Below are 26,177 nucleotides of genomic sequence, written 5' to 3'. Positions count from 1 at the left end.
AGTGGGCTGGCTCTCACATCCATGTGTGGTGCTTGAGAATCTGGAGGGTTATCTTAGTTACAGAGGTTTCCCCTGAGGAGTGAGGGGACTGGGCCCCATGCTTGGTCCCCCAGCCCAGAACACCAGTGTCAGGGAGTCCACATAACATCTGTCTGTGATAATCAGTGGGAATTCCATCTGTTGGAATGAGACAGAGTGGTGCTGGGAACCCAGGCATCTTCTTAAAGGGCCAGTGCACAAACGCTCGCTCACAGGTACTCACCATGGGCTCGGCTCCAAAGAAGACAGAAAATGAGGAAGTCCACCAAAGACAAACAGGGAGAAACTGAGTTGTGTGGCTTCTGGGCGAGAGCTGGAGGGACTCCTGCCATTGTCCCTGTGTTGAGTCCTCCCACCACACAGCCAAATCTAAATCTACACTGGCTTAGTGAACTCCATTAGCTCCACCCTGATGACTCCCTGAGACCCTCTGCCCTAACCCAACTTGTACATATCGAGGCTCTCTCAGAACCAACCAGCCTAGAATTGCATTGCAGTATTTCTTAAAAAACTTTGGAGAAATTCTGGTCAAGCTCAGGGAGGTGCCAGAGATGTACAGGGAGAAACTGAGTAGTGTGGCTTTAGGACAGTGATGGTGAACCTATGACACATGTGTCAGAGGTGACACGCGAACTCATTGTTTTGGTTGATTTTTCTTTGTTAAATGGCATTTAAATATATAAAATAAATATCCAAAATATAAATCTTTATTTTACTATGGTTGCAAATATCAAAAAATTTCTATATGTGACATGGCACCAGAGTTAAGTTAGGGTTTTTCAAAATGCTGACACGCCTGAGCTCAAAAGGTTCGCCATCACTGCTTTAGGACAAGGCTGGAGGAATGGCTGCCATTGTCTCTGTGCTGAGCCCCAACCCACATGGCCTAAGGGCATCGAATTTCCTGGGCTAAGCCCTCCCCGACATGGCCAAATCTGAATCTGCATTAGCCTGGTGAACTGTACTGACTCTACCCTGAGGACTCCCTGAGACCCTATCTAGCCAATTCAAGATGTGGTTGGAGGCTCTTTCAGCAGCAACAAGCCTGGGTTTGCTTTGCAGTCTCTCTTAAAACCTCTTAAGGAATTCTGTCCAGTTCAGGGGGTGGTGCGGTGCCAGACTCATAGAAAGAAAAACTGTTGCATGGCTTCAGGGTGAATGCTGGAGGGACAGCTGTGTTGAGCCCTCCTTCCATATGGCCAAATCTGAATCTGCATTAGCCTGGTGAATTCCACTAGTTCCAGCTTGATGACAATTGGAGACCTTGACCTACTGCAAAGGTCTGCAGGCCCCAGGTGGGTGGTGGTTGGTCTTGGTGTACCCTGTGTTGCTTCTTGTCCTCAGGCCTCAGGCCTCAGGCTGAGTGGCCTCAGGCCCAGATCTGGGGCTAGCACTGGTGACTCCCTGAGATCCTGCAACAACCCAACTTGCATACCACCGCAGGCTCTCATCAGCTGAGCCTTATGGGAAGTCATGGGGTGCCTGGGGCCTTTTGCAGACCTACCGCAGGCCCGGTACTGGTGGTAGCCAGCCTTGGTTCTCAGTGTGTTCCCTCCCATGAGCATCCGGGCTCAGCACAGGCAGTTACCAATGGCAGATCATTTTGAAGCTCCTAATAAGTAGCGCTGGGCCAGTCACAGGTAGCATTTGACATTGACCAACAATAAAGTCCCTCCCAAGAGGCCCCAGAACCAACATACTTGTTGGCTGGCATCAGACCACAACAGAGCACCACCGGGTTAGCTCCACAAGTAGCACACCTAAAATAAGATCTTGGCAGGCAACAGACCCCACTGGGGCAAATCCTACTCCATGGAGTCAGCCCCTGTACAGTAGCTTGTACGCTATGGCCGTGGCCAATCCTTACAGTCAGTTAGCCCGAGGTTCAATTCTACCCACTGGCATGTCAATAGCAATCAAGGCCCAACTACAACAGAGAGCATACCCAACCCACACAAACACTCCTAAAGCACCTGCTAAGTGATCAGGAAGACTGTGCCACTGGGCTCCACAGGACATCTATAACAGAATGCCACCCTGCCAAGACTGGGAGATGTAGCATACTAGTATACACCTAATACATAGAAACAAAGGTAAAAGGTAGTCAAAATGAGGAGACAAAGAAACATGTCCAGAATACAAGAACAGGAGAAATATCCATCAAAAGAACTTAATGAAATGGAGGAAAGCAATCTACTAGATACAGTGTTCAAAACACTGGTCATAAGGATGCTCAAGGACCTTAGATGAAGAATAAATGAACTCAGTGAGAACTTTAACAAAGTGATAGTAAGCATAAAAAAGAATATAGAAATCATAAAAGAAGAACCAGTCAGAAATGAAGAATACACTAGAAGGAATCAACAACAGATTAGATCAAGCAGCAGATCAAATCAGCAATTTGGAAGATAAGGTAATAGAAAATACCCAATCAGAATAGCAAAAAGAAAAAAGAATAAAGAAAAATGAGGATAGTTTAAGGGACCTTTGGGGTAACATTAAACATAACAACAGAAACACCAATCAGAAAGGATATATGCACCCCTATGTTCATAGCAGCACAATTCACCATAGCTAAGATCTGGAAACAGCCTAAGTGCCCATCAGTAGATGACTGGATTAGAAAACTGTGGTACATCTACACGATGGAATACTATGCTGCTGTAAAAAGGAAGGAACTCTTACCATTTGCAACGTCATGGATGGAACTGGAGAGCATTATGCTAAGTGAAATAAGCCAGTCAATAAAGGAAAAATACCACATGATCTCACTCATTCATGGACAATAGAGACCATTATAAACTTTTGAACAATAATAGATACAGAGGCAGAGCTGCCTCAAACAGATTGTCAAACTGCAGCGGGAAGGCTGGGGAGGGTTGGGGGGCAGGAGGTAGGGGGGTAAGAGATCAACTAAAGGACTTGTATGCATGCATATAAGCATAACCAATGGACATAAGACACTGGATGATAGGGGAGGCTAGGGGACTGTCTAGGGCGGGGGGATAAAATGGATACATATGTAATACCCTTTGTAATACTTTAAGCAATAAAAAAAAAAAAAAGAAAAAAGAAAAAAATTTGTAGCTTTGTATGGTGACCAATGTAAATAGACTTATTGTGGTGATCTAATTGTAGTATATACAAATATCAAATCATTAATTTGTATACCAGAAACTGATATTTCAACTATAACACAATAAAAAAATAAATAAATAGAAAAAACAAAACAAAAACAAAAACAAAAATAACAACATTCACATCAGAGGGGTACCAGAAGAAGAGCACAAAGGATTGAGAACCTATTTAAAGAAATAATGACTGGAACCTTCCCTAACCTGGCAAAGAAAAAAGACATACAAATCCACGAAGGGCAGAGTCCCAAACAAGATGGACCTATAGAAACCTACACTAAGATACATTGTAAATTAAAATACCAAAGGTTAGACAAAGAGAAAATATTACAAACAGCAAGAAAAAGGCAGTTACCTGCAAGGGAGCTCCCTTAAGACCGTCTGATGATTTCTCAATAGAAACTTTTCAGGCCAGAAAGGATTGGCACAAAATAGTTAAAGTGATACAAATGAAAAGCAAGGACCTAAAGACTACTCTACCCAGAAAGGCTTTCACTTAAAATTGAAGGAGAGACAAAGACCTTCCCAGATAAGTAAAAGCTACTCAACCAGTATTACAAGAAATGTTAAAGGGACAAGAAGCAGAAAGAAGAAAGGAGAAGGAGAAGAAGAAGCAAGAAGGAAGAACGAAGAAGAAGGAGAAGAAGAAGAGAGAAGAGGAAAGAAGAAGAAAGAAGAAGAGGAGGAGGAGCAGGAATAGGAAGAAGAAAAAGATTATAAATATAAATAATACAATGATGATAACTGCATACTATCAATAGTTACTTTAAGAGACCCACTTCAGATTGAAAGACTCATAAACTTAAAGTAAGGAAATGGAGACAAATATTCCATGCAAAACAACAAAAAAAGTTGGGGTAGCAATGCTTATATCAGACAAAATAGACTTTAAAACAAAGTCCATTATATCAACCCAACAAGTGGATATAACCCTTGTAAACATATATGTTCCCAACACAGGAGCATCTAAATATATAAAGCAAACATTGATAGACATAAAGAAAGAGATAGACAATAATACAGTTACAACAGGGGACTTAAACACCCCATTGACATCTATGGATGAATCTTCCAGACAGAAACTCAAGAAGGACAAAGTGTTATGGGTTCAATCAGCGAGATAGACCACCGACTCAGAATTTAAATTTAGGAGCCTTTATTAAGCTGGCCAGCTGACTACAGCTGCGTCCCTCCCCCTTCTGGGAGCCTTGCAGCTTATAGTGCCGACGGAGGGTACAGCAAAGCCTTTTATCTGCAACACTACAAAGCATTTCCTGGCACTGGCAGGGTTCACACAAAGTTTACAAGTACGAATGGGGAGGTAAACGGAGTCATACCTGGCTGGGTTGAATCATAATACAGTTTTTCTAAGACAATCTAGCAATTTTTCTCTGCCAGGATCCCGGACCCTAATACAATCGGTAACCTTTCCATGCCTCAGTCCCTCCCCCTAGCACATTCCGTAACCCTTCCATGCTGCAGTCCCTCACCCTAGCACACAAAGCAGCCTTAAATGACATATTAGACCAAATAAATTTAATTTATATATTTTTTAGAGTATTTTACCTGAAAGCAGCAAAATATATATTCTTTTCAAGTGCACAACATTTTCTAGGATAGACTACATGTTAAGCCACAAAACATGTCATCTTCTCTGACCACAATTGTACGAAAACAGAAATCAACTACAAGAAAAAAAAACACAACCCTGAAAACCACACAAACGCATGGATGCTAAGTAACATGTTACAGAACAATGAAAAGGCTAAGAGTGAGATCAAGGAAGGAATCAAAAGATAACTTGAAACAAATGAAAATGAAAACACAACCACCAAAAATCTATATGACACCGAGAAAGCAGTCCTAAAGGGAAATTCATAGCAGTACAGGCCTACCTCAAGAAACAAGAACAATCTCAAATAAACAATCTAACCTTACACCTAAAGGAACTTGAAAAAGAACAATGAACAAAGATAAAATTGAGAAGGAAGAAAATAATAAAGATCAATGAAACCAAGAGCTGGTTCTTGGAAAAGATAAACAAAATTGATAAACCTTTAACCAGACTCAATCAAGAAAAAGAGAGAGGACCCAAATAAATAAAATCAGAAGTGACAACTGATATGACAAAAACAAAAAGAATTATAAGAAAATATTATAAATAATTATATGCCAATAAATTGAACAATCTGGAAAAACTGGATAGTCTTAAAAACCTACAATCGTCCAAAATTAAATCAAGAAGAGACAGAAAATCTGAATGGACAGATTACTACCAATGAAACTAAATCAGCAATAAAAAAAATCTCCCAACAAACAAAGTCCTAGACCAGGTGGCTTCACAGGTTAATTTTTTCAAACATTCAAAGAAGAATTAACACCTATTCCTTGCAAATAATTCCAAAAAATTCAAGAAGAGGGAAGACTCCCAAGCTCATTTTATGATGACAGCATTATCCTACTTACAAAACCAGTTGAAGACATTACAAAAAAGCAAATTACAGGCCAATATCCCTGATGAACATACGTGTAAAAATCCTCAAAGTATTAGTAAACTGAATTCAGCAGTAGATAAAAAAGATCATACACCATGAATAAGTGGGATTTATTCCTGGCTTACAAGGTTGGTTCAATATTCATGAATCAATTACTGTGATACACCACATAGACAAAATGAAGGATTAAAATCATGATCATATTAACAGATGCAGAAAGACATTAGACACTTGACAAAACCCAGCATCCATCTATATATATTAAAGCCAAGTGACTGGAACACCGGAACGACCGGAACGACCGGAACTGGTTGCTTTGCTGAGCACTGCAGCCCCAATCGGCCCCTCCACCCTGATCGGGGGCGGGGAAAGCCAGCCAACCTCCCACGTCCCCTCTCCCGGCTGGCCCAGCCCCGACTGGCCCCAATAGGGGCGGGCCGGCCCGACCCCACCCGTACACGAATTCGTGCATGAGACCTGCAGTTTATAATAAAAACTCTCGCAAAGTGGAAATAGAGAGAACATAATAAAGTCCATATATATTACGAATCCACAGCTAACAACATACTCAATGGGGAAAACCTAAAGTGTTTTCCTTAAGATCAAGCAAGACGGGCTTGTCTACTTTCACTACTTTTATTCAACATAGTATTTGAAGTCCTAGCCACAAAAAAATCAGACAAGAAAAATAAAAGGCATCCAAATTGGAAAGGAAGAAGTAAAACTGTCATTATTTGCAGGTGACATGAAATGATGTATCGAGAATCCTAAAGATTCCACCAAAAAACTATTAGAACTGATAAACAAATTAGTAGGATACAAAAATATAGTATTTGGAAATTGGTTGCATTTTTATACACCAATAATAAACTATAAGAAAGGGAAATCAAGAAAACAATTTCATTTATAATTGCATAAAAATAACATATTGAGAAATAAATTTAACCAAGGATGTAAAAGACCTGTACTTGGAAATTATAAAACACTGAAGAAAGAAACTGAAGAAGATACAAATAAGATATATTTGTAAATAAGAATAAGATATATCTTATTATACTATCTATTTTTTAACACAGTATATGCTTCCATTGATTAAGCTCCTAGGGCAATGGAAACTAAAGAGAAAATAAACAAATTGGACTACATCAAAATAAAAAGCTTCTACACAGCAAAAGAAACCATCAACAAAATAAGAAAGCCCACTGCATGGGAGAACATATTTGCCAATGTATCTCCGATAAGGGTTTAATCTCCAACATTTACAGGGAACTCATACAACTTAACAAAAAGAAGATAAACAACCCAATCGAAAAATGGGTAACGAACCTAAATAGATACTTTTCGAAAGAGAACACAAGGAAGGCCAAGAAACGTATGAAAACATGCTCAAAGTCACTAATCATATGAGAGATGCAAATCAAAACGACAATGAGGTACCATCTCACACCTGTCAGAATGGCTATCTCAACAAACGACAAGTGCTGGCGAGGATGCGGAGAAAAGGAAACCCTCGTGCACTGCTGGTGGGAATGCAGACTGGTGCAGCCACTGTGGAGAACAGTATGGAGCTTCCTCAAAAAACTAAAAATGGAACTACCATTTGACCCAGTGATCCCACTTCTAGGAATATATCCCAAGAAACCAGAAACACCAATCAGAAAGGATATATGCACCCCTATATTCACAGTAGCACAATTTACAATAGCTAAGATTTGGAAACAGCCTAAGTGCCCATCAGTAGATGAGTGGATTAAAAAACTGTGTTACTTCTACACGATGGAATACTATGCTGCTGTAAAAAGGAAGGAACTCCTACCATTTGCAACAGCATGGATGGAACTGGAGAGCATTATGCTAAGCGAAATAAGTCAGTCAGAGAAAGATAAATATCATACGATCTCACTCATTTGTGGAACATAATGAACAACATAAACTAATGAACAAAAACAGATCCAGAGACAGAGAAGCATTGATCAGACCATCAAACCTCAGAGGGAAGGTAGGGGAGGGTGAGGGTAAGAGGGAGAGATCAACCAAAGGACTTGTATGCATGCATATAAGCATAACCAATGGAAGGGGGGGGGGGATAAAGACACATATGTAATACCTTAATCAATAAAGAAAAATTAAAAAATTGATAGTATAAACATCAATAAAATGTCCATACTATCCAAAACAATCAACAGATTCAATGCAATGCCCATCAAAATGCCTATGGCATTTTTCACAGAATCACAATAATCCTAAAATTTATGTAAAACCACAAAAGATCCCAAATAACCACAGCAGTCTTGAGAAAGAAGAAAAAAGTTGGAGGTATCACGATACCTGATATCAAATTATAGCATAAAACTATAGTAATCAAAACAGCATGGTACTGGTAAAAAAACAGATCAATGGAATAGAACAGAGAGCCCAGAAATAAACTCATGCCTATGTGGTCAATTAACACAAGACAAAGGAAGAGAAATAAGCCAGTCAGAGAAAGACAAATATCACATGATCTCACTCATATATGGAATCTAATGAATATATGACAAAGGAGACAAGAACATACAATGGGGTAAAGATAGCCTTTTTAATAAATGAAGTTGGGAAAATTGGACAGATACATGCAAAAGATGAAACTAGACCACCTTCTTACACCATACGCAAGAATAAACTCAAAATGGATTAAAGACTTACATATAAGACTCTAAAACATAAAAAATCCAAGAAGAAAACATAGGCAATAAAGTCTTTGATATTTCTCTTAGTAATATTTTTTTTTCTGATATAACTCCTTGGGCAAGGAAAATAAAAGAAAAATAAACAAATGGGACTACATCAAACTCACAAGTTTTTGCACAGAAAAACAACAACACACAACTATCAACAAAATGAAAAGACAACCCATAGATTGGAAGAAGATATTCACCGATGATACATCAATAAGAAATTAATATCCAAAATATACAAAGAGCTAATATAATTCAACACCAATAAACAAACAATTTAATTTAAAAAAGTGGGCAGAGGACCTGAATAGACACCTCTCCAAAGAGGACATACAGATGGTGAATAGACATGGGAAAAGATGCTCAATGTCACTGATCATCAGAGAAATGAAAATTAAAACCATGAGGTATCACCTCAGACCTATCAGAATGGCTATCATCAATATATCAACAAACAACAAGTGTTGGTGAGGGTGTGAACCCTCGTGCACTATTATTGGTAGGAATGCAGATTGGTGCAGTCACTATGGAAAACAGTAAGGAGGTTCCTCAAAAAATTAAAAAGAACTACATTATAACCGAGCAATTCCACTTCTGTGTATTTATCTAAAGAAATCCAAAACATTAAATTGAGAAGATACATGCATCCCCTTTGTTTACTGCAGCATAATTTACAATAGTCAAGATATGGAAACATAAGTGCCCATTAATAGATGACTGGATACAGAAGATGGAATATTACTTGGCCATAAAAAATGAAATCTTACTGTTTGGGACAACATGGATGGACCTAGAGGGTATTATGCTAAATGAAATAAGTCAGAGTAAGAAAGGCAAATACCATAATAAATGAACAAACAAAACAGAAACCGGCTCATAGATAGAGAACAAACGGAAGGTTGCCAGATGATGGGAGGGTGTGTGTGTGTGTGTGTGTGTGTGTGTTGGAAGGCTAAGTAAAGAAGGTGAAGGGATTAAGAAGTACAAATTGGTAGTTACGAAATAGTCACAGGAATGGAAAGTGCAGCATAGGGAATACAGTCAATAATATTGGAATAATGTGTGGTTCCAGGTAGGTACTAGAATTATCAGGATGATCACTTCATAAATAACATAAATGTCTAAATACCATGCTGTACTAAAGCTAATAAAAAATAAGACTGAATGTCAACTGTAATTGAAAAATAAAATAAAAAAAAACAGAAAAAGGCATTTTAAAAATGTTTTGGGATTTTGGGTCTGATGAAGAATTTTTTAAAAAGTATGTTTTTATTGATTTCAGAGAAAGGGAGGAGAGAGATAGAAATATTGATGAGAGAGAAACATCGATTGACTGACTACAACATGCCCCATATAGGGGATCGAGCCCACAACCTGGGCATGTGCCCAAACCAAGAATTGAACCATGACCTCCTGGTGCATGTGATCACACTCAACCAACTTAGCCAAGAATAAGGTACTCTGGGCAAGAAAAGATACTTTTGTGAATAAATTCTATAAATTAGCACCGAATAAGCTTTCTACCTTTCAATTGTTTTTACGTAATAAAAGCAAAAAAGGTTCTTTACAAAAATGATTTTTTTGGTACAAAAGTGTGATTTTTGAAGATGGACTATTTTAAACCCTGATATTAAAAACTACTAAATCTAGTAATAATAAAAACTTTAAGCACTCTTTCAAAAATGCTGCAATTACATGGTTATACACAGTATCTTTTTCTCTACTTTTACAAACAAGCTATTTTACAAACAGGTTAGATCCCATCAGACTTTCTCATAAAACTAGTCTTACAGCAACAGCAAATAAGTGGTCCGGGAGTTTGTATAGTTTAAAAAGACAGGAGCCCTGATGTTTCCTCCAGCGAGGATTAACAACAAAAAGAGTTAAGCATGATTAGCCCTGGCCAGTGAAGCTCAGTGGTTAAAGCGTTGGCCCCTACACTGAAGGATCTCAGGTTCAATCCCCAGTAAAGGGTACATTTCTGGCTAGGTCGGGGTGTGCAGGAGGCAACCAATAGATGTGTCTCTCTTACAGAGATGTTTCTCATTGCCTCCCCTCCCCGCCCCCGTAAAAATCAATGTAAAAAATATCCTCGGGTAAGGATTAAAAATAAAAAGAGTAAGCATGATTATTGTTAAGTTACTCTTCAAAAGTCAACATTAATATGTAACATTCTTTTATTGTCCTTTAAAATATAATAGGAAATATAAAGTATAAACATTAGTAGGCTGATTAGTATAACAACTGTCAACTCGGAAAAATCTTTTAATCTGTAAAGACACAGCTAAAATACAGATAGATTTATGGATGAAGATATAGGTAAAAATATAAACTGAGTCATGAATTTATACTGGTTCTTCTAATTAAAATTTAGGCCTGGCCGGAGTGGCTCAGTGGTTGAGCGTCGACCTATGAACCAGGAGGTCACGGTTCGATTCCCAGTCAGGGTACATGCCCAGGTTGTGGCTTGATCCCTAGTGTGGAGCATGCAGGAGGCAGCTGATCAATGATTCCCTCTCATCATTGATGTTTCTATCTCTCTCCCCCTCTATGAAATCAATAAAACTATATTAAAAAATAAAAATTAGAACATTAGGTTTTTACTTAATCTATATCATATCTGTATGAATTTCCTTGCATAAGAGTTCTGGTTTTCAAGATACTGGGGAATAACAGAATTAGAGTACTGCATGATGACTTACTTGTTTTATCCAATATTACATTCACAGGTCTTAAAATACCACCACCAACACTACAATTAACAGTATCATTGAGAAGAGTTAGCTATTTTCCCCTAGTTCTTTTTATCCTTAAGTAAGACATTCTAGGGATATATAGGGGTGGGCAAAAGCAGATTTACAGCTGTTCGTATGGAAAATAATAATTGATAAGTAATAACACAAGAATAAGCTCTATTTTGAGTACCCACAACTGTAAACCTACTTTTGCCCACCCCTGTATAAATTTATGAAGGCTTGTTTTTTGTGTATGTGTATACAAATAGGCTTCACAGTGAGACTGTGTTCTAGTTACTATTGCTTTATAAAGATTTGTGGATTAAACAGTAACCATTTTATGGATTCTGTTGGTTAAGAATTCAGGCAGCATTTTGACTGGATGGTTGTTGTGGCATAGACTGAGGTCACTTAATGGGATTCAGCTGGTGGAGGAGCTGATTAGTAGAAGAGTCTAAAATAGCTTCACCCTGCCTTGTCTTGTGTGTTGGTGGTCCTGGATGGAAGTGTTAGGTCAGAGCACCAACATGTGACCTCTGAAGCATGGGGTTTTGAGGGTAGTCAGACTTCTTATATGGTGTCTGGCTTCTCCCAGAACAAGACCCCAAACGAATCAGGCAGGAGTTTCATGGCCTCTTATAATCTAACCTTGCAAGTGACATATGATTATTTCTACCACATTCACTTGTTTACAAATGAGTAATAAGACCGGTCCAAATTCAAGGAGAGACTTAGCCTCTTGATGGGGGAATAGCAAGGTTACACAGCACAAGAACATATGGGATGCAGGCATCTTTGGAAAGTATCTTTCATAAACTATTTATATAAAAGGCTTGACTAAAAAACAGCATGAACAGAATTGAGATCAAATAACTTCAATTATATCACAAGTTTACTCACTTTAATTGTTAAAACAATTCTCAAATTGGTAATAAAGCAAAGGCTATCCCCAACCAGTATTTTGTTGTAAAAAAAGATCTAACAGTTAAAAATAAAAGAACTATATAGCTATAAAAAAAGAATGAGGAACATCTGTATATGCTACTATGGAGTGTTCTTACAATTACTACAGTTAGACTATTAGTACACTCACTATTAAGTAAAACAAGCAACTTGGAGAAATGTGTATGTTATTGTTTATTTAAGAAGGAGAAGCAATATATACATGTTTTGCATATATACACAGTTATTCTATATAATAAAAGCCTAATATGCTGTGTCCAGTTGTCCATTCAACCAATCAAAGCGTAATATGCTAATGATATACTAAGGCTGCTCAACTGCTTGCTATGATGTGCACTGACCACCAGGGGGTAGACAGTCGACCAGTCATTATGACATGCACAGACCACCAGGGGGCAGTCAACCGGTTGACAAGTTGCTATGACGTGCACTGACCACCAGGGGACAGATGCTCCAGTCGGTAGGTGAGCTTGCTGCTGGGGTCTGGCCGATCGGGACTGAGCGAGATGGGTTGGACATGCCCTGGAGCCCTCCCGCAGCCCCTCCCCGGCTGAACAACATCCCGCGTCCCTCTCTGGCCTGGATCGTGCACTGGTGGGGTACCTTGGCCTGGCCGGCACCTTCTTGCAATCCGGGACCCCTTGGGGGGATGTCGGAGAGCCAGTTTCAGCCCGATAGCGGAACGACAGGTTGCTAAGACATACACTGACCACGAGGGGGCAGATGCTCAACACAGGAGCTGCCCCCTAGTAGTCAGTGTGCGCCCACAAGGGGAGCACTGCTTAGCCAGAAGCCCTGAGCCAGGCTCATGGCTGGCGAACACAGCAGTGGTGGCGGGAGCATCTCCCGCCTCCGTGGCAGTCGGACATCCCCTGAGGGCTCCCGGACTGCGAGAGGGCACAGGCCGGGCTGAGGGAACCCGAGTGCATGGATTTCGTGCACCAGGCCTCTAATATATACATAATTATACCAGATGGGGCAAAACTGGGATTACAGTGGTGAGTTTTGAAACTATGTATTATTATTGGAGGCCAGTGCATGAAATTCGTGCATGGACGGGGTCCCTAGGCCTGGCTGGCAATCAAGGCCCATCAGTTTCCTTGCCTTCCCGCCGCCTCCTTCCCTCGCCACCCACACGCTGCCACAGTGCAGTTTCTTGCCTCCTCCTTTCATTGCCGCCCTTGTGCCACCACCACATGGTTCTCCGCCTACCCCCTCCTCCTTCCCTCACTGTCTGTGCACTGCCACCGTGCGGTTCCCCACCTCCCCCCGCCTCCTTCCCTTGCTGCCCATGTCCGTCGCCACCCACCCCTGATTCCCCGTCCCAGCCCAGGGCCCAGTCCCGATCAGGCAATCAGGGCCTGTCAGCTGGGGGGAGGGACTGGCCAGGGGGAGGGGCAAACTGCGACTGAGGCGGGTGGGTGGTGGGCCAATCAGGGCTGAGGAGAGGGACCCAGGAGGTTGGCCACTGGCCCCAAGGAGGGAGCCAGCCCTTGACCCCCCTGGGAGCTACCCCCAGCCCACAGGCCCTGATTGCTGATCGGGGCCTGCCGGCTGGGGGCAGGGACCAGGAGATTGGCCAGTAGGCCCCATCAGCGATCAGGGCCTATGGGCTGGGGGTAGCTCCTGTGTTGAGTGTCTGCCCCCTGGTGGTCAGTGTGCATCATAGTGACTGGTTGTTCCGGTTACTCTGTTTAACAGTCGTTTAAGCTTTTATATATAACCTATATAAATAAAAGCCTAATATGCTAAGTGTCCGACTGTTCGTTCAACCGTTCGACCAGTAATTATAACATGCACTGACCACCAGGGGCAGATGCTCTGACCAGGTTAGCTTGCTGCTGGGGTCCAGCTGATCAGGATTGGGTGAGACGGGCCAGGCACATCCTGGAGCCCTCTTGCGGTCCCTCCCCAGCCGGCCAACCTCCTGCAGTCCTTCCCTGGCTGGCCCCAATCAGGACTGGGCAAGATGGGCCAGACTTACCTTGGAGCCAATCTCCTGCGGTCCCTCCCTGGCCTCTAAAATATTTCTTCTAATTTATTTCCTTTCAATGTGCACGAATCTGTGCACCAGGCCTCTAGTAGATTATATTTTGAAAACTACTGACTGCCATGCAGTTGATCAAGGTTTTTTCTTTTTCTTTTTTTGAAGCAAAGAAAGTAAGGGTTTACTTTTAGAGTGGCCCATGCCCCAAATCACAGGTGAGCTAGTTAATGTTCAAAGACCTGGCTCCCCAACAAAAAGTTGATCAAGGTTTGACTGCTATACAACCTACCTAGGGTGGCTGCAATGAGAAGTCCACCACCTTGCCCCCCACAGTGCAGATACAAACATAGTTATCAGGCACTGCAGCTGTAAAAGGAAGTCACTTAACCCTGAAAGGGAAAATTCACAAGCCCCGTTTCAAAAAGCCTGCCTTTTCACCCGAGCCCACTTAGTCACCAGCTTATAAAAGCAGCCAAGCAGACCAAGCTTCTGAGTCAGTTCTGAGGACCTTCCTTTCCTCTGTGCTACCTCCCATGTGCCCAAGCATAAGCTTAATAAAACATGTCTGGGAATTTCTCTGGAGTTTCCTCTTGATTTCCATCTTGGGAAACCCAAGAACCTCAACGCTGATAACAGGAGAATGAATATTATAACTGGTCTAGAGAAGAAAAGGAAATTTTTTTGAGTAAGAAGGCAGGCTGGTTGGAGAAAAATATGACAAGGAAAGTAAGAGACAAAAAATTTTTAATTAGGAATCTGCTACAGAAAATCACTATTAGACAGCAATTTCCAACCTTTTTCATCTTGTGGCACATAAACTAATTACTAAAATTCTGCAGCACACCAACAAATATATTATACTAGAGGTCCAGTACACAAAATTCGTGCACTGGTAGGGTCCCTAGCAGCTGCTGGCTGGGTACTCCCTCCCTTCTCCTGGCCACCTGCTGCCTGCCACTACCAGCCAGGGCCTCCCTCCCTTCCCCTGGCTGGCCCCGCCCCCTGGTTGAACTTGTGGTTGAGAGGACAATTTGCATACTACTCTTTTATTATATAGGACTTTTTACCAATCTGACATAAAATAGGTATAATTTTGATTTATTCACACTGGACAACTATTGTTGTGTTGGCTGTTGTCTTTAAAATTTTTTTTTAATTTTAGAGGACATTTATTAAAGCTGGGGACAATGAAACAAGAGAGGACTGAGGAAATGGGCCTACAGCCGTGGGCAAATGAATAAAACTAAAAAAAAAAAAAAAAAAAGACCGTACCCTTTTATGTAATGATGTTTACTTTGAATTTGTATTAGTTCACACAAACACTCCATCCATGCTTTTGTTCCGGCCCTCCAGTCCAGTTTAAGAACCCATTGTGGCCCTCGAGTCAAAAAGTTTGCCCACCCCTGGCCTAGGTGGTCTGTTTTGGCTCACTAAAAAGTCAGAGAAAAGGGAGTCTTGGGGACAGGCTCAGGGGGTTTGCTCTGATGAACTGCCACTGCCCATTGCTGCCCTGGTTGCAAGCCTTGTGGGGTCCCTTAGAGTTTAGGAGATGCATGCCTGTGGGGGAAGAAAGGGCGTGGGGGGAGAGAACAAGCATTGGGTCCTTTGTCTTGAGGCTTTTATTTCTCTCTTGCAGATGACCCCCTGCCATGGCAGTGACCAATCAGTGGAGACCATGGACCCTGAAAGAGCAAACCTAGAAAACTGATGAATATTCTGCTGAAACCCTGTTCTGAGACCTCCCCTAAGATTCCCACCTGTTGTCATTTTTTAATTTGACAAGCTAAGGAAAAAGAGGTCCATGCCCCTGACTAAATAGTCAGGTATTGCATGTATTAAAAATTCTTGTGGCACACTGGTTGAAAATCACTGCTATGAGATGACAAATGCTTGTAAAAACAAACAAACAAACAGCCACTAGTTCAATACAACCTCTCCATTGAAACGTAAATGAAAATACTCCTTGATATAAAGATGCCTCCATCAAGATTAGAATAGTTTAAACTTTTAAATGAACTAAAGAAAAAGTATCAATTAGAAAGGCTCATTAATAGAAAATTATGGAAATAAAAAAGAATAAAAGATAGAAAGAAAAACACAGTAAAAGCATAGAAAAAGATAATCTGAAAGGGAGATTCCTGAGCCCATTCAATAACTACTCTAGGAAAAGGGTAGCCCACTATTGCCAACCATCAGTGGCAAGTATGTTTAGTGCATAAGGGTACGTTAAGCTTAGTTAAAAGCCAAAAAATAGAAAAATAGTGAAACTATTCATCTTTGTTCTGGTCTATGCACACCAAGCTTTAGAGCAGTTCTTTCTTCTATTAATCAATTCTTACCCCCTTATTATAACAATATTTTACCCGGGTTCCAAGAAGATTTTTTTTTCTTTTTTAAATATATTTTTATTGATTTCAGGGAGGAAGGGAGAGGGAGAGATAGAAACATCAATGATGAGAGAGAATCATTGATTGACAGCCTCCCACACCCCCCCCCATTGGGGATTGAGCCCGCAACCTAGTCATGTGCCCTTGACCAGAATTGAACCCGGGACCCTTCAGTCTGAAGGTTGATGCTCTATCCACTAAGCCAAACCGGCCATGGTGAAGATTTTTTTCCTTGATAAACATTAATTAGAATATGTCTGAATTTTGATCAATCAATTTTCTATCAATATAAAAATTCATTCCTTCTTAATTCAGGAAAGTTTTCTTGAATGCATTATAATTTCAAATATTTATTCTCCTCTTTAAAAATCTTTTTTCTTTTCCTCAGAAAGTCTAATTATGTATATGTTACATATACGTAATTGCCTGTCTTCCAGTGCTGATATTTTCTCTCATCTATTACATAAAAAGCCTGTGGTTGTCACGCCATCATGCCGTAAGGACCCATCAGCAGGAGGCTGCGTGCATGGGGCTGCGGGTGTGGTGAAGTGTGCACGAGTGGGCGGGGACTTGACTCTGGAGGACTTGCCCGGAGGCGCAGATGGGTTTCTGGGTCCTGCCTCCCGAAGCAGCAGGACTTTTTCTGGGTCACGCCGGGCCACGGGACTCTGGGTCCTGGGTCTTGTACGATTTCGCGCACTGGGCCCCTAGTATCTTATAAAATTCGCTTTATTTTTGTTTCTTTTTATTTACATTGTATTGTATCCTTTATATCCCTTATTGATTTTTCTGCAGCGTCTTTGTGTTCCAATGTAAAATAACTTGTTTGCCTTCTTCTTTCCTGGGTTCTGCGAGCTCAAAATTAATCTCTTAAGCCATCTTTTCCTACATCTATTTTTACATTTCTACTTTGCCAACTTTCGAATAAGTGAACACATAAGTTATTAAAAACATTAAGATCAAGGGGGTGGGGGTGGGGTCGATGGGAAAAACCAACAAAGGGTATCTGTAATACTTTCAACAATAAAGCAAAATTTAAAAACACACACACACACAAACCATTAAGATAAAAATTTCATCTAATTTATGCCAACTTTTTTTTTTTTGGGTGTGTATACATGTCTGTGTGTGACTAACCTTTACCTGTTTCTAAGTTTTGCTGTCTGTTTCCACATTTTCTTATGAATATTTATGTATGAATGCCAGGCCAGTCACTTATTTTTAAATTTTTATTTATTGTTGAAAGTATACAGAAGTCCCCCATCTTTCCCCCATTGGCCCCTCTCCACCCAGAAATGGCCCCCACCCCCAGGCCTTCACCACAATATTGTCAGTGTCCATGGGTTATGCATATATGCATATAAGTTCTTTGGGTAATCTCTCCCCACCCACTCCTGCCTTCCCCTCTGAGATTCATTAGTCTGTTCCATGCTTCTATGTCTCTGGATCTATTTTGTTCATCAGTTTATTTTGTTCATTAGATTCCACATATGAGTGCAGATCATGTGATACTTGTCTTTCTCTGACTGGCTTATTTTCTTTTAAATTACTTATTATTTAATGAGCTGGACAAGATATTTGGCTGGACTAGAAAGTTTTGGGGTGCAGGAGGATGGGAACACAAGTTCTGTACAGCTTTTAAAACCAAAAGACTATCACATTATCTGATGCTATGAAGGCAGATTGCTTTACCCAAATATAGCTCCTCTACTTTTTTAAACCAAACCACATAAAGGATGGCTTGAGCCTGGCCACTCCAGTTACCATGAGGCATGTCATAAACAGGGAAAATGTTTTTATACCAAAAAAACAAGCCTCTCACCTTTAGGAAGTCCAATTTTCTGTCACATTCTAAATTCTGCCATCACTGAGCATTCTCAACATTCCATGTTTTTTCACTCTCCTCCTCTTTCTGTGGGACCTCTATCAGATAGATCTCCAGGTGCTTCAGCAACTGTACCTATTTTTTGTTACCCAGGTAGTCTATCTGTTTTCTTAGTTTTGATTAATGTTAGGTGGAGTTGTATAGGTAGAAGTGTGTGTATATGTTTTATTTTCTTTGTTGCTTTTGTGTGTTTTCTGGGAGGCCAGGGAAAAGATACTGACTTACCCTTAATCATTCCTAAATAGTCTATGTTCCTTATCTATACTAGTAATAATAAAAGCATAATATACAAATCGACCAAACAGCCGAATAGTGGGACGACCTTCAGGACGAAGCCATGACTGGCTGTGAGGGCTGAGGCAGCCGCTGGGGCTGCGAAGACCTACTCTTGCACAAATTTTGTGCATCAGGCCTCTAGTAAACATATAAATGAGAGTGGCTTTATATAATACTAAGCAACCATGATTACAACTTGGCTTCCATAAAGTATACCTACAGGGCAAGAAGTATTGGCCAGAAGATAAAAGCATATGTAGCCCCACTTGCAGCTTTGTTTCTCACAAAAATTAATAAATTGGCACTGATTTCATATGTTAATCCCTATTCATCCGGTTAATGTGAATTTACTTGGAATTTACCACTTATCTAAATGAATTTACCCATGTTCAGTTACTGAACCTAAACTGCTGAGGTTTTACAAGACTGCCCATATTATGAAATAGCAAGGAATGCTCAATATGCTATTTTGATTAGCTAAAAAACACATTAGATGTTGTTACAAAAATATATTCCACTCCAAGAAAAGAATCATAAATATAATTTATGATTGCTAAATTAGAGAATGTTTCACTTGGCTCCTTTAGTCACATCATTCTTTCCTTCTTCACTTTGCTATTTATGTACATTAACCAGGATGATATGTATTCTTTTGGGTGTTTAAGCTTTTTAAATCCCACTGAGATTTTATTAAACATTATATGTTTAATATGGCATGAACTCAAATTTTCCATTACCATCTTCTTCCCCTAGGAACTTAGTTAAGTCATATCCATGAGACTTCACTACCTAGAAACACATTACATCCCAAACTTGTATTATTTCTTTTTATTTTAAATAGCAATAGAGGCTATTAGAAAAAGATCTTAAACATTGGTATCAGTAAATATAATCTTATTCAAAAATTAGAAATAACTGGGGTGACCTAATTTTCTTTGGCAATATCACTATCTTTGATTATGGTTTTTATTATCCTTTTGGATCACTGAGTTATTCACTAAAAGATATGTGTCTGGTTAGAGGACTGATATTTAAAAATAACACATGAAAATTACTCCAAATAATGGTAGAATACTCAAAAGAGTTGGCAAATAGAAATTCCTACATACTATTAAAAACACTTTGACCTGGATAGTGAATTATACATTCAGACTACATATACCAGACTAATAAATCAGACCAAAACATAAAAAAAGGAATTTAAGCTTGGAAAGTAAAACATTATTAAGAGGAAGAATTCTAAAAACTGAAGTAATATAATCATAGATAGCAAGAATTTTACCTTCAGGTCGATATTGTGCAACAATTGTGACAGCTTGGCCAGCATTTTTCAAAGCAGCTGCTGCCTGCTCATGGCTGGCAGTTCTGAGGTCAACACTGTTTACCTGTTAATCAAACCAAATTTTAAATTTGAAAGAAAATGATCATATTCTTTAGAAATCACAATAGCCTATTCTTTAAATAGGCATAGATAAATCTATATGCAATTATTTTATAACTAAAATATATTCTTGTTCCGATTTACTAAAATTTACCGTACAGTGAAACAAAATATTATTTTTAATCAAAGCAATTTTACTCACTGAAAATACTTTAAGTTCAAATGAGCAAAACCAAAACACTTCCCCCCAAGTGTTTTAGAAGGTTGTCTATCAATCACTTGAGAAATGCACCTTCATTTGACAACCTGAAAAATCAGTATGTATCATCATTTTGTACATTTCATCTCACTAGTACTTCAAGCAAGGGGGGGCTGGGTGGGGGGAGAGGGAGATATTAATTTTGTAGCATCCTTTCAACTCTTGTCATATTTTCATTCTTATTTCTCATCTCAGTTCCAATTCTCTTCATTCCTTTCCCAAATTAAAGCTTCATTTTTTTGAATTAATAGAAAAACAATTATTTAAAAGAATTAAAGTAACTCAGATTTCAAGGACTAACTACATTTAAATAGAGTAAATGTTCCTAAATGAGTAAGGAGACATTTTTGAATAAAGGGCCCTTCTGGGTGAAATAATTACTGAGGTGATCAATTCCATTTCAGAATAAGAAGCAACTTATTTCTGAAAGGATGGCAATACCTAATATATACTTCAAGATATCTTAAGAGGCCGAAACCGGTTTGGCTCAGTGGATAGAGCGTCGGCCTGCGGACTGAAAGGTCCCAGGTTCGATTCCGGTCAAGGGCATGTACCTGGGTTGCGGGCACATCCTCAGTGGGGAGTGTGCAGGAGGCAGCTGATCGATGTTTCTAACTCTCTATCTCTCTCCCTTCCTCTCTGTAAAAAATCAATAAAATATATTAAAAAAAAAAGATATCTTAAGAGATTGTATTTTTTCCCTTGTAAGAAAAATTTAACAGGACATTCATGGAGCGTTACATTCGAATGTAACAAACTTTAAATATTCAGGTAGTTTTTCCCCTGTAAAAACCAGCAACTAATAGAATGTCAGGACTGTCACTGAACATTTTTGGAAAGAAAGAAAAACCATCATACAATTTTTACATGAGAACCTGTTTGGTCAACACCTAATCTAAAACCTATTAATGATCACATACCAATTTTGGAAATTGTAGGGACCATAAAATTTACACAAAAGAACATTTTAATCATGTAAGGTGTTTTATATTATATTTAAAGGATATCATAATGCAACTATAGAACACACATATTTCTTAAGTGAAAACCAAGGTCCAAACACCTTAATCTAAACAAATGTAATATAATGTGGTTTTACTAGAGAATAATATCCCATTGTAATGAATATTCCACAAGTACTTTACTCTAGCTGAGGGCTATACAAAATTCATATAATATATAAATAGTTCTACTTTGAGCATAAAGAAAATCCTCCTAATTTCTAGGAGAACAAATTAGGGAAGGAATATAAAGAAAGGTAAAATTTCATTGATTATTGTAGAGAAAAATCACAATTTTGAAATATTACTGAGCATCAAATCCTTTTGCTATAGAAAAGAGTTGAAGACAATCTATATAGATTCAAAAAAAAGAATAGTCTGTTAATAAGAAAACAAGTTAAAGACTTTCTTAAATATCACTGAACATTTTAATGGAAGATCATCAAATATACTTTAGAAAAATGCTTGTACTGAGACATTTGTGTAAATAGTCTCAGGGTCCTTTTTCTATACTAACACTTAAAAAAAGAGATATAATTTACATAAAATTCATACTTTCATTTTTAACTAGAGGCCTGGTGCATGAAATTCATGCACGGGTAGGCCTGGCCAGCGATCAGGGCCAATCAGGGCCTTCTGGCTGCTGGCCGGGGCCTCCCTTTCCTGGCTGCTGGCTGGGACCTTCCTTTGTTCTGTGCCCCCCCCCCCCCCCCACCACAGTGGTCAGCACATGTCATAGCAAGTGGTCGAACTTCCGAGGGGGCAATTTGCATATTAGCCTTTTATTATATAGGATCCTCGTCTGAGGACATGCTGAGAGAAAGAGAAGGGAGGGCAATTAGAGACAGAGAAACAGAAACAAAGAAAGAGGGAGGGAGAGAGGAAGAAAGGGAGGGAGGAAAGCAGGGAAGGAGGGAAGAAGGAAGGGAGGGAGGGAGTGAAAGTGGGAGGGAGGGAGGGAGTGAGAGTGAGAGAGTGAGATGTGAGAAACGTTAATCGGTTGTCTTCCATATTTTCCCCAACTGGGCATCAAACCTGCAAACCAGGTATGTGCCCTGCATGGGAATTGAACTGGCAACCTTTTGGTGCCCAGGACAAAGCTCAACCAACTGAGCCACTCTGACTGAGCTAAAATTCAACTTTTAAAGAGTAAAATTTAATAGTATTTAGTATATTCATAAGAATGTGCAACTATCACCATGATCTAATTCCAAAACATTTTCATCCCTCAAAAAAAAGAAATACCTATTAGCAGTCATTTCTCTCCTCCCTCTCCTCTTAGTTCCTTGCAACCACTAATCTATTTTCTGACTCTATGGATTTGTCTATTATGTACATTTTAAATAAATGGAGTACTATAATGTATGACCACTTGCGCTTGGCTTCTTTCACTTAAAAATGTTTTCATGATTCATCCTTAGAGCATGTATCAATACTTCTTTATTTATTATGGCTGAATAATATCCCATTGTAATGAATATTCCACAAGTATTTTACTCTTTTTAAATAGAATTTAAGTACTCTTTAGATACTACTATAAATAGAATCATTTTATTAATTTCACTTTCAGATTAGCCAATGCTGATATACAGAAATAGAACTGGTTTTTGTATAGTGATTCTCTGTCCTACAAATGGCTAAATTTGTTTATTAGTTCTAATAGTTTTTTGTTGTTGGATTTCCTATGATTTTCTATATATAAGAACATAGCATCTGCAAACAGAGATGGTTTTCCCTTTCAATTCAGAAGCCTTTTATTTCTATTTCTTGCCTACTTGCCCTATCTAGAAACTCTAGTAGTATTTTAGCATTTCGTATGATGTAAGCTATCAGTTTTTCTGAGACTTGTTATAAGGTTGAAGAAGTTCTCTTCTGTTCCTAATTTGTTCTGTGTTTTTTCTGATGTAAAGGTATTGGTGTTCAACAAGGGCTTTTTTGGTGCCTACAGATATTCATGTGGTTTATGTCCTTTATCAAAATGGTGTCTTCTTTGGTTGGATTTTGTATGCTGAACCAACCATGCATTCTTTAAAGTCCCCTTGATTATGATGCATATTCCTCATTTTGATAGTGTATAGTTCTTTTTTATTCTGCTGGATCTTTTGCTATTTTGTTGAGGATTCTAATATCTATATACATAAAGGATTCTGGTTTGTAGTTTTCTCTTGTGCTGTCCTTGTTTGGTTCGACATAAGAATAACACTGGCCTTGTAGAATGAGTTGGGAAGTGATCTTCATGTCTATTCCTTTTGGGGAAGAGTTAATTCTTCTCTAAATTTTTGGTAGACTACAGCAGTGAGGCCATTTGATCCTGGGTTTTTTCCTTTGTGGAAAGTTTTGATTAATTCAATCTCCCTAATTATTTAGGTCTATTTAGATTTTATATTTCTTCTTGAGCTAGTTTCAATAGTTTATGTCTTTCTAGAAATTTACCAACAATTATATAACACATACAACTATATACCATATATAATCTATGTAACACATATTATAAAAGTCCTTTACCTTTAGTAACAATTTTTGAGTTAAAGTTTACTTTGTCTGATATTAGGATAGCCACTTTAGGTGTTTCTTGGTTACTGCTTGCACGGTCTCTTTTCCAACCTTTTCTTTTCAATCTCTGCTGAAAGTAAATAGCTTTTATTTAAAAAAAAAAAAAAAATAGAATATGTCCCTTGTAGAAAACTTAACAGTTGGATCTTGTTTTTCAATCTACCCTGTCAATATCTTGTGTTTTAATCCTCACATGTGGGTATTTTTCCCATTAATTTTTAGAGAGTGAAAAGGAAGAGAGGAGAGAGGGAAGGGGAAGTGAGAGAAAGAAAGAGAGAAAGAGAGAGAAACATCAATATGAGAGAGACATCAATGGTTGCCTCTCCCACATCCAGGGATTGAATTTGCAATGGAGGTAGGAGCCCCTGACCAGGAATTGAACTGAGCCACACTGGCCAGGGCATATTCTGTGTTTAATCCATTTACATTCAGTGTAATTAAAAAAGTAAGATTTATATCTCATCCATTTTGCTATTTGCTTTATGCCTTAATATCTTTTTTGTTCCTATATTCCTTTATTACTACCTTTTATTAAATAGATGTTTTCTAGTGTATCATTTTACTAGTAATTTCCTGGTCATTTTAAAATTATGCATATTTTGAGTTATTTCCTTAGTGATTTCTCTAAAATAACATCTTATAAAATAATCTATTTTGGATTAATACTAAATTAAATTAAATTAAATACTAATTAAATTAACTTAATTTCAATAGTATAGAAAAACTGCTCTAACTGTGCCCTCTATCCCCTTTGTGACACTAGTATCATGTTTATATGAAACCTTTGTACAATGTGTGCCTATCAACACAGATTTAAACTTGTTTTATCCAGTTGTCTTTTCAAAAAACATTCACTGATGCTGTTTTATATTTACTTATGTAGTAACTTTTTAAAAAGTTCTTTATTTCTTCACATGGATTTGGGTTACTCTCTAGTGTCCTTTTATTTTAGTCTGAAGAAATTCTCCATAGTATTTCTTGTAGGGAAAGTTTACTAGAGATTAACTTCCTCAGCTTTTGTTTATCTTGGAATATCTTATTTGTTCTTCGTTTCTGAAGGATAGTTTGGCTGGATATAGAATTCTTGATAAACAGTCTTTACCTTTAAAAACGTGGAATATGTCATCCCATTGCTTGTGGGATTTGGCCATTATTTTCATTGTTTTTTGACAAGAAATCACTTGTTCATCTTATTGAGGCTTCCTTGTATGGGCATCATTTCTCCCTTTCTGCTTTTAAGATTCTTTCTTTTGTTTTCTGACAGTCTGATTTTGATGGGTCTATGGTGTGGATTTCTTTAAGTTTATTCTAACTGGAACTTACCAAGCTTCTCAGATATGTTAAAAAAAAAATAAAAGGAAAAGTTTTTAGCCATTATTTTTACTTATTTATTTATTTATTTTGATAATCCTCACCTGAGGATATTTTTCCCATTGCTTTTTCAGAGAGCCTGGAAGGGAGAGAAAGCGCACGTGAGGGAGTGGAAAGGGGATGGGGGCGGGGGAGAGAGAGAGAGAGAGAGAGAGAGAGAGAGAGAGAGAGAGAGAGAGAGAGAGATTGATTGAGATTGTCTTTTGCATGTACCCCAATCAGAGGTGGGGAATGAACCTGCAAGGCAGGTGTGTGTCCTGTGTGTGTCCGGGAATCAAACCTGTGACCCTCTGTTGTACTGGCTGACACTCAAAACTCCTGTCCGGGGCTTTGGCCATTATTTTCATGTTTTTGGTGTATCTCATAATTTTTTTTGTTAAAAACGGAACATTTAAAATAATATAATGTAGTAACTCTGGAAATCAGATCTGTGGCCTCCTACAGATCCCTTTGATAACATTTCTGAATGCTGTAAAATTTATATTCTTTGTTGTGTGTGCTACTGAGTCTTTGCGTGGTTATTTTAGCAGTCAGTTAATAACTGGACAGAGATTTATTTAAATGGCTGGACTCTTTGCTGAAGGGCTCTGTGTGCATGTTGGGTAATGTCTTCAACACTCAGGTAAGCAACTAATAACTGCCTTAATCTTCACTTCCTGCTTACACAGAGCCTTATGGTCACCCAGAGGTGAGAATTTAGGGAGTTTTCAGTTCTTTCTTGAGCATGCACACAATCCTGGATTTTTTGTGCACCGGGCCTCTAGTTAAAAATAAACAACAGTGAGCCGAAACCGGTTTGGCTCAGTGGATAGAGCGTCGGCCTGTGGACTGAAAGGTCCCAGGTTCGATTCCGGTCAAGGGCATGTACCTGGGTTGCGGGCATATCCCCAGTGGGAGATGTGCAGGAGGCAGCTGATTGATGTTTCTCTCTCATCGATGTTTCTAACTATCTCTCTCCCTTCCTCTCTGTAAAAAATCAATAAAATATATTAAA

General features: G+C 39.0%; 1 protein-coding gene across 13 annotated transcripts in view; it reads right to left on the bottom strand.

Annotated features, from left to right (window-relative positions):
• Positions 1–26,177, bottom strand: part of DLG1 (discs large MAGUK scaffold protein 1) — a 308,802-nt gene that overhangs the window by 53,611 nt on the left and 229,014 nt on the right. For all 13 annotated transcript variants that reach the window (XM_059687457.1, XM_059687469.1, XM_059687460.1 and 10 more), the window contains one exon: positions 19,901–20,003. In XM_059687457.1, coding sequence (XP_059543440.1) covers positions 19,901–20,003 — 103 coding nt within the window. The remainder of the gene's footprint in view (positions 1–19,900; positions 20,004–26,177) is intronic.

Source organism: Myotis daubentonii, chromosome 3 (genome assembly GCF_963259705.1).
Source record: "Myotis daubentonii chromosome 3, mMyoDau2.1, whole genome shotgun sequence".
Taxonomy (NCBI): Eukaryota; Metazoa; Chordata; class Mammalia; order Chiroptera; family Vespertilionidae; genus Myotis; species Myotis daubentonii.
This window is presented reverse-complemented; position numbering and strand designations above follow the sequence as displayed.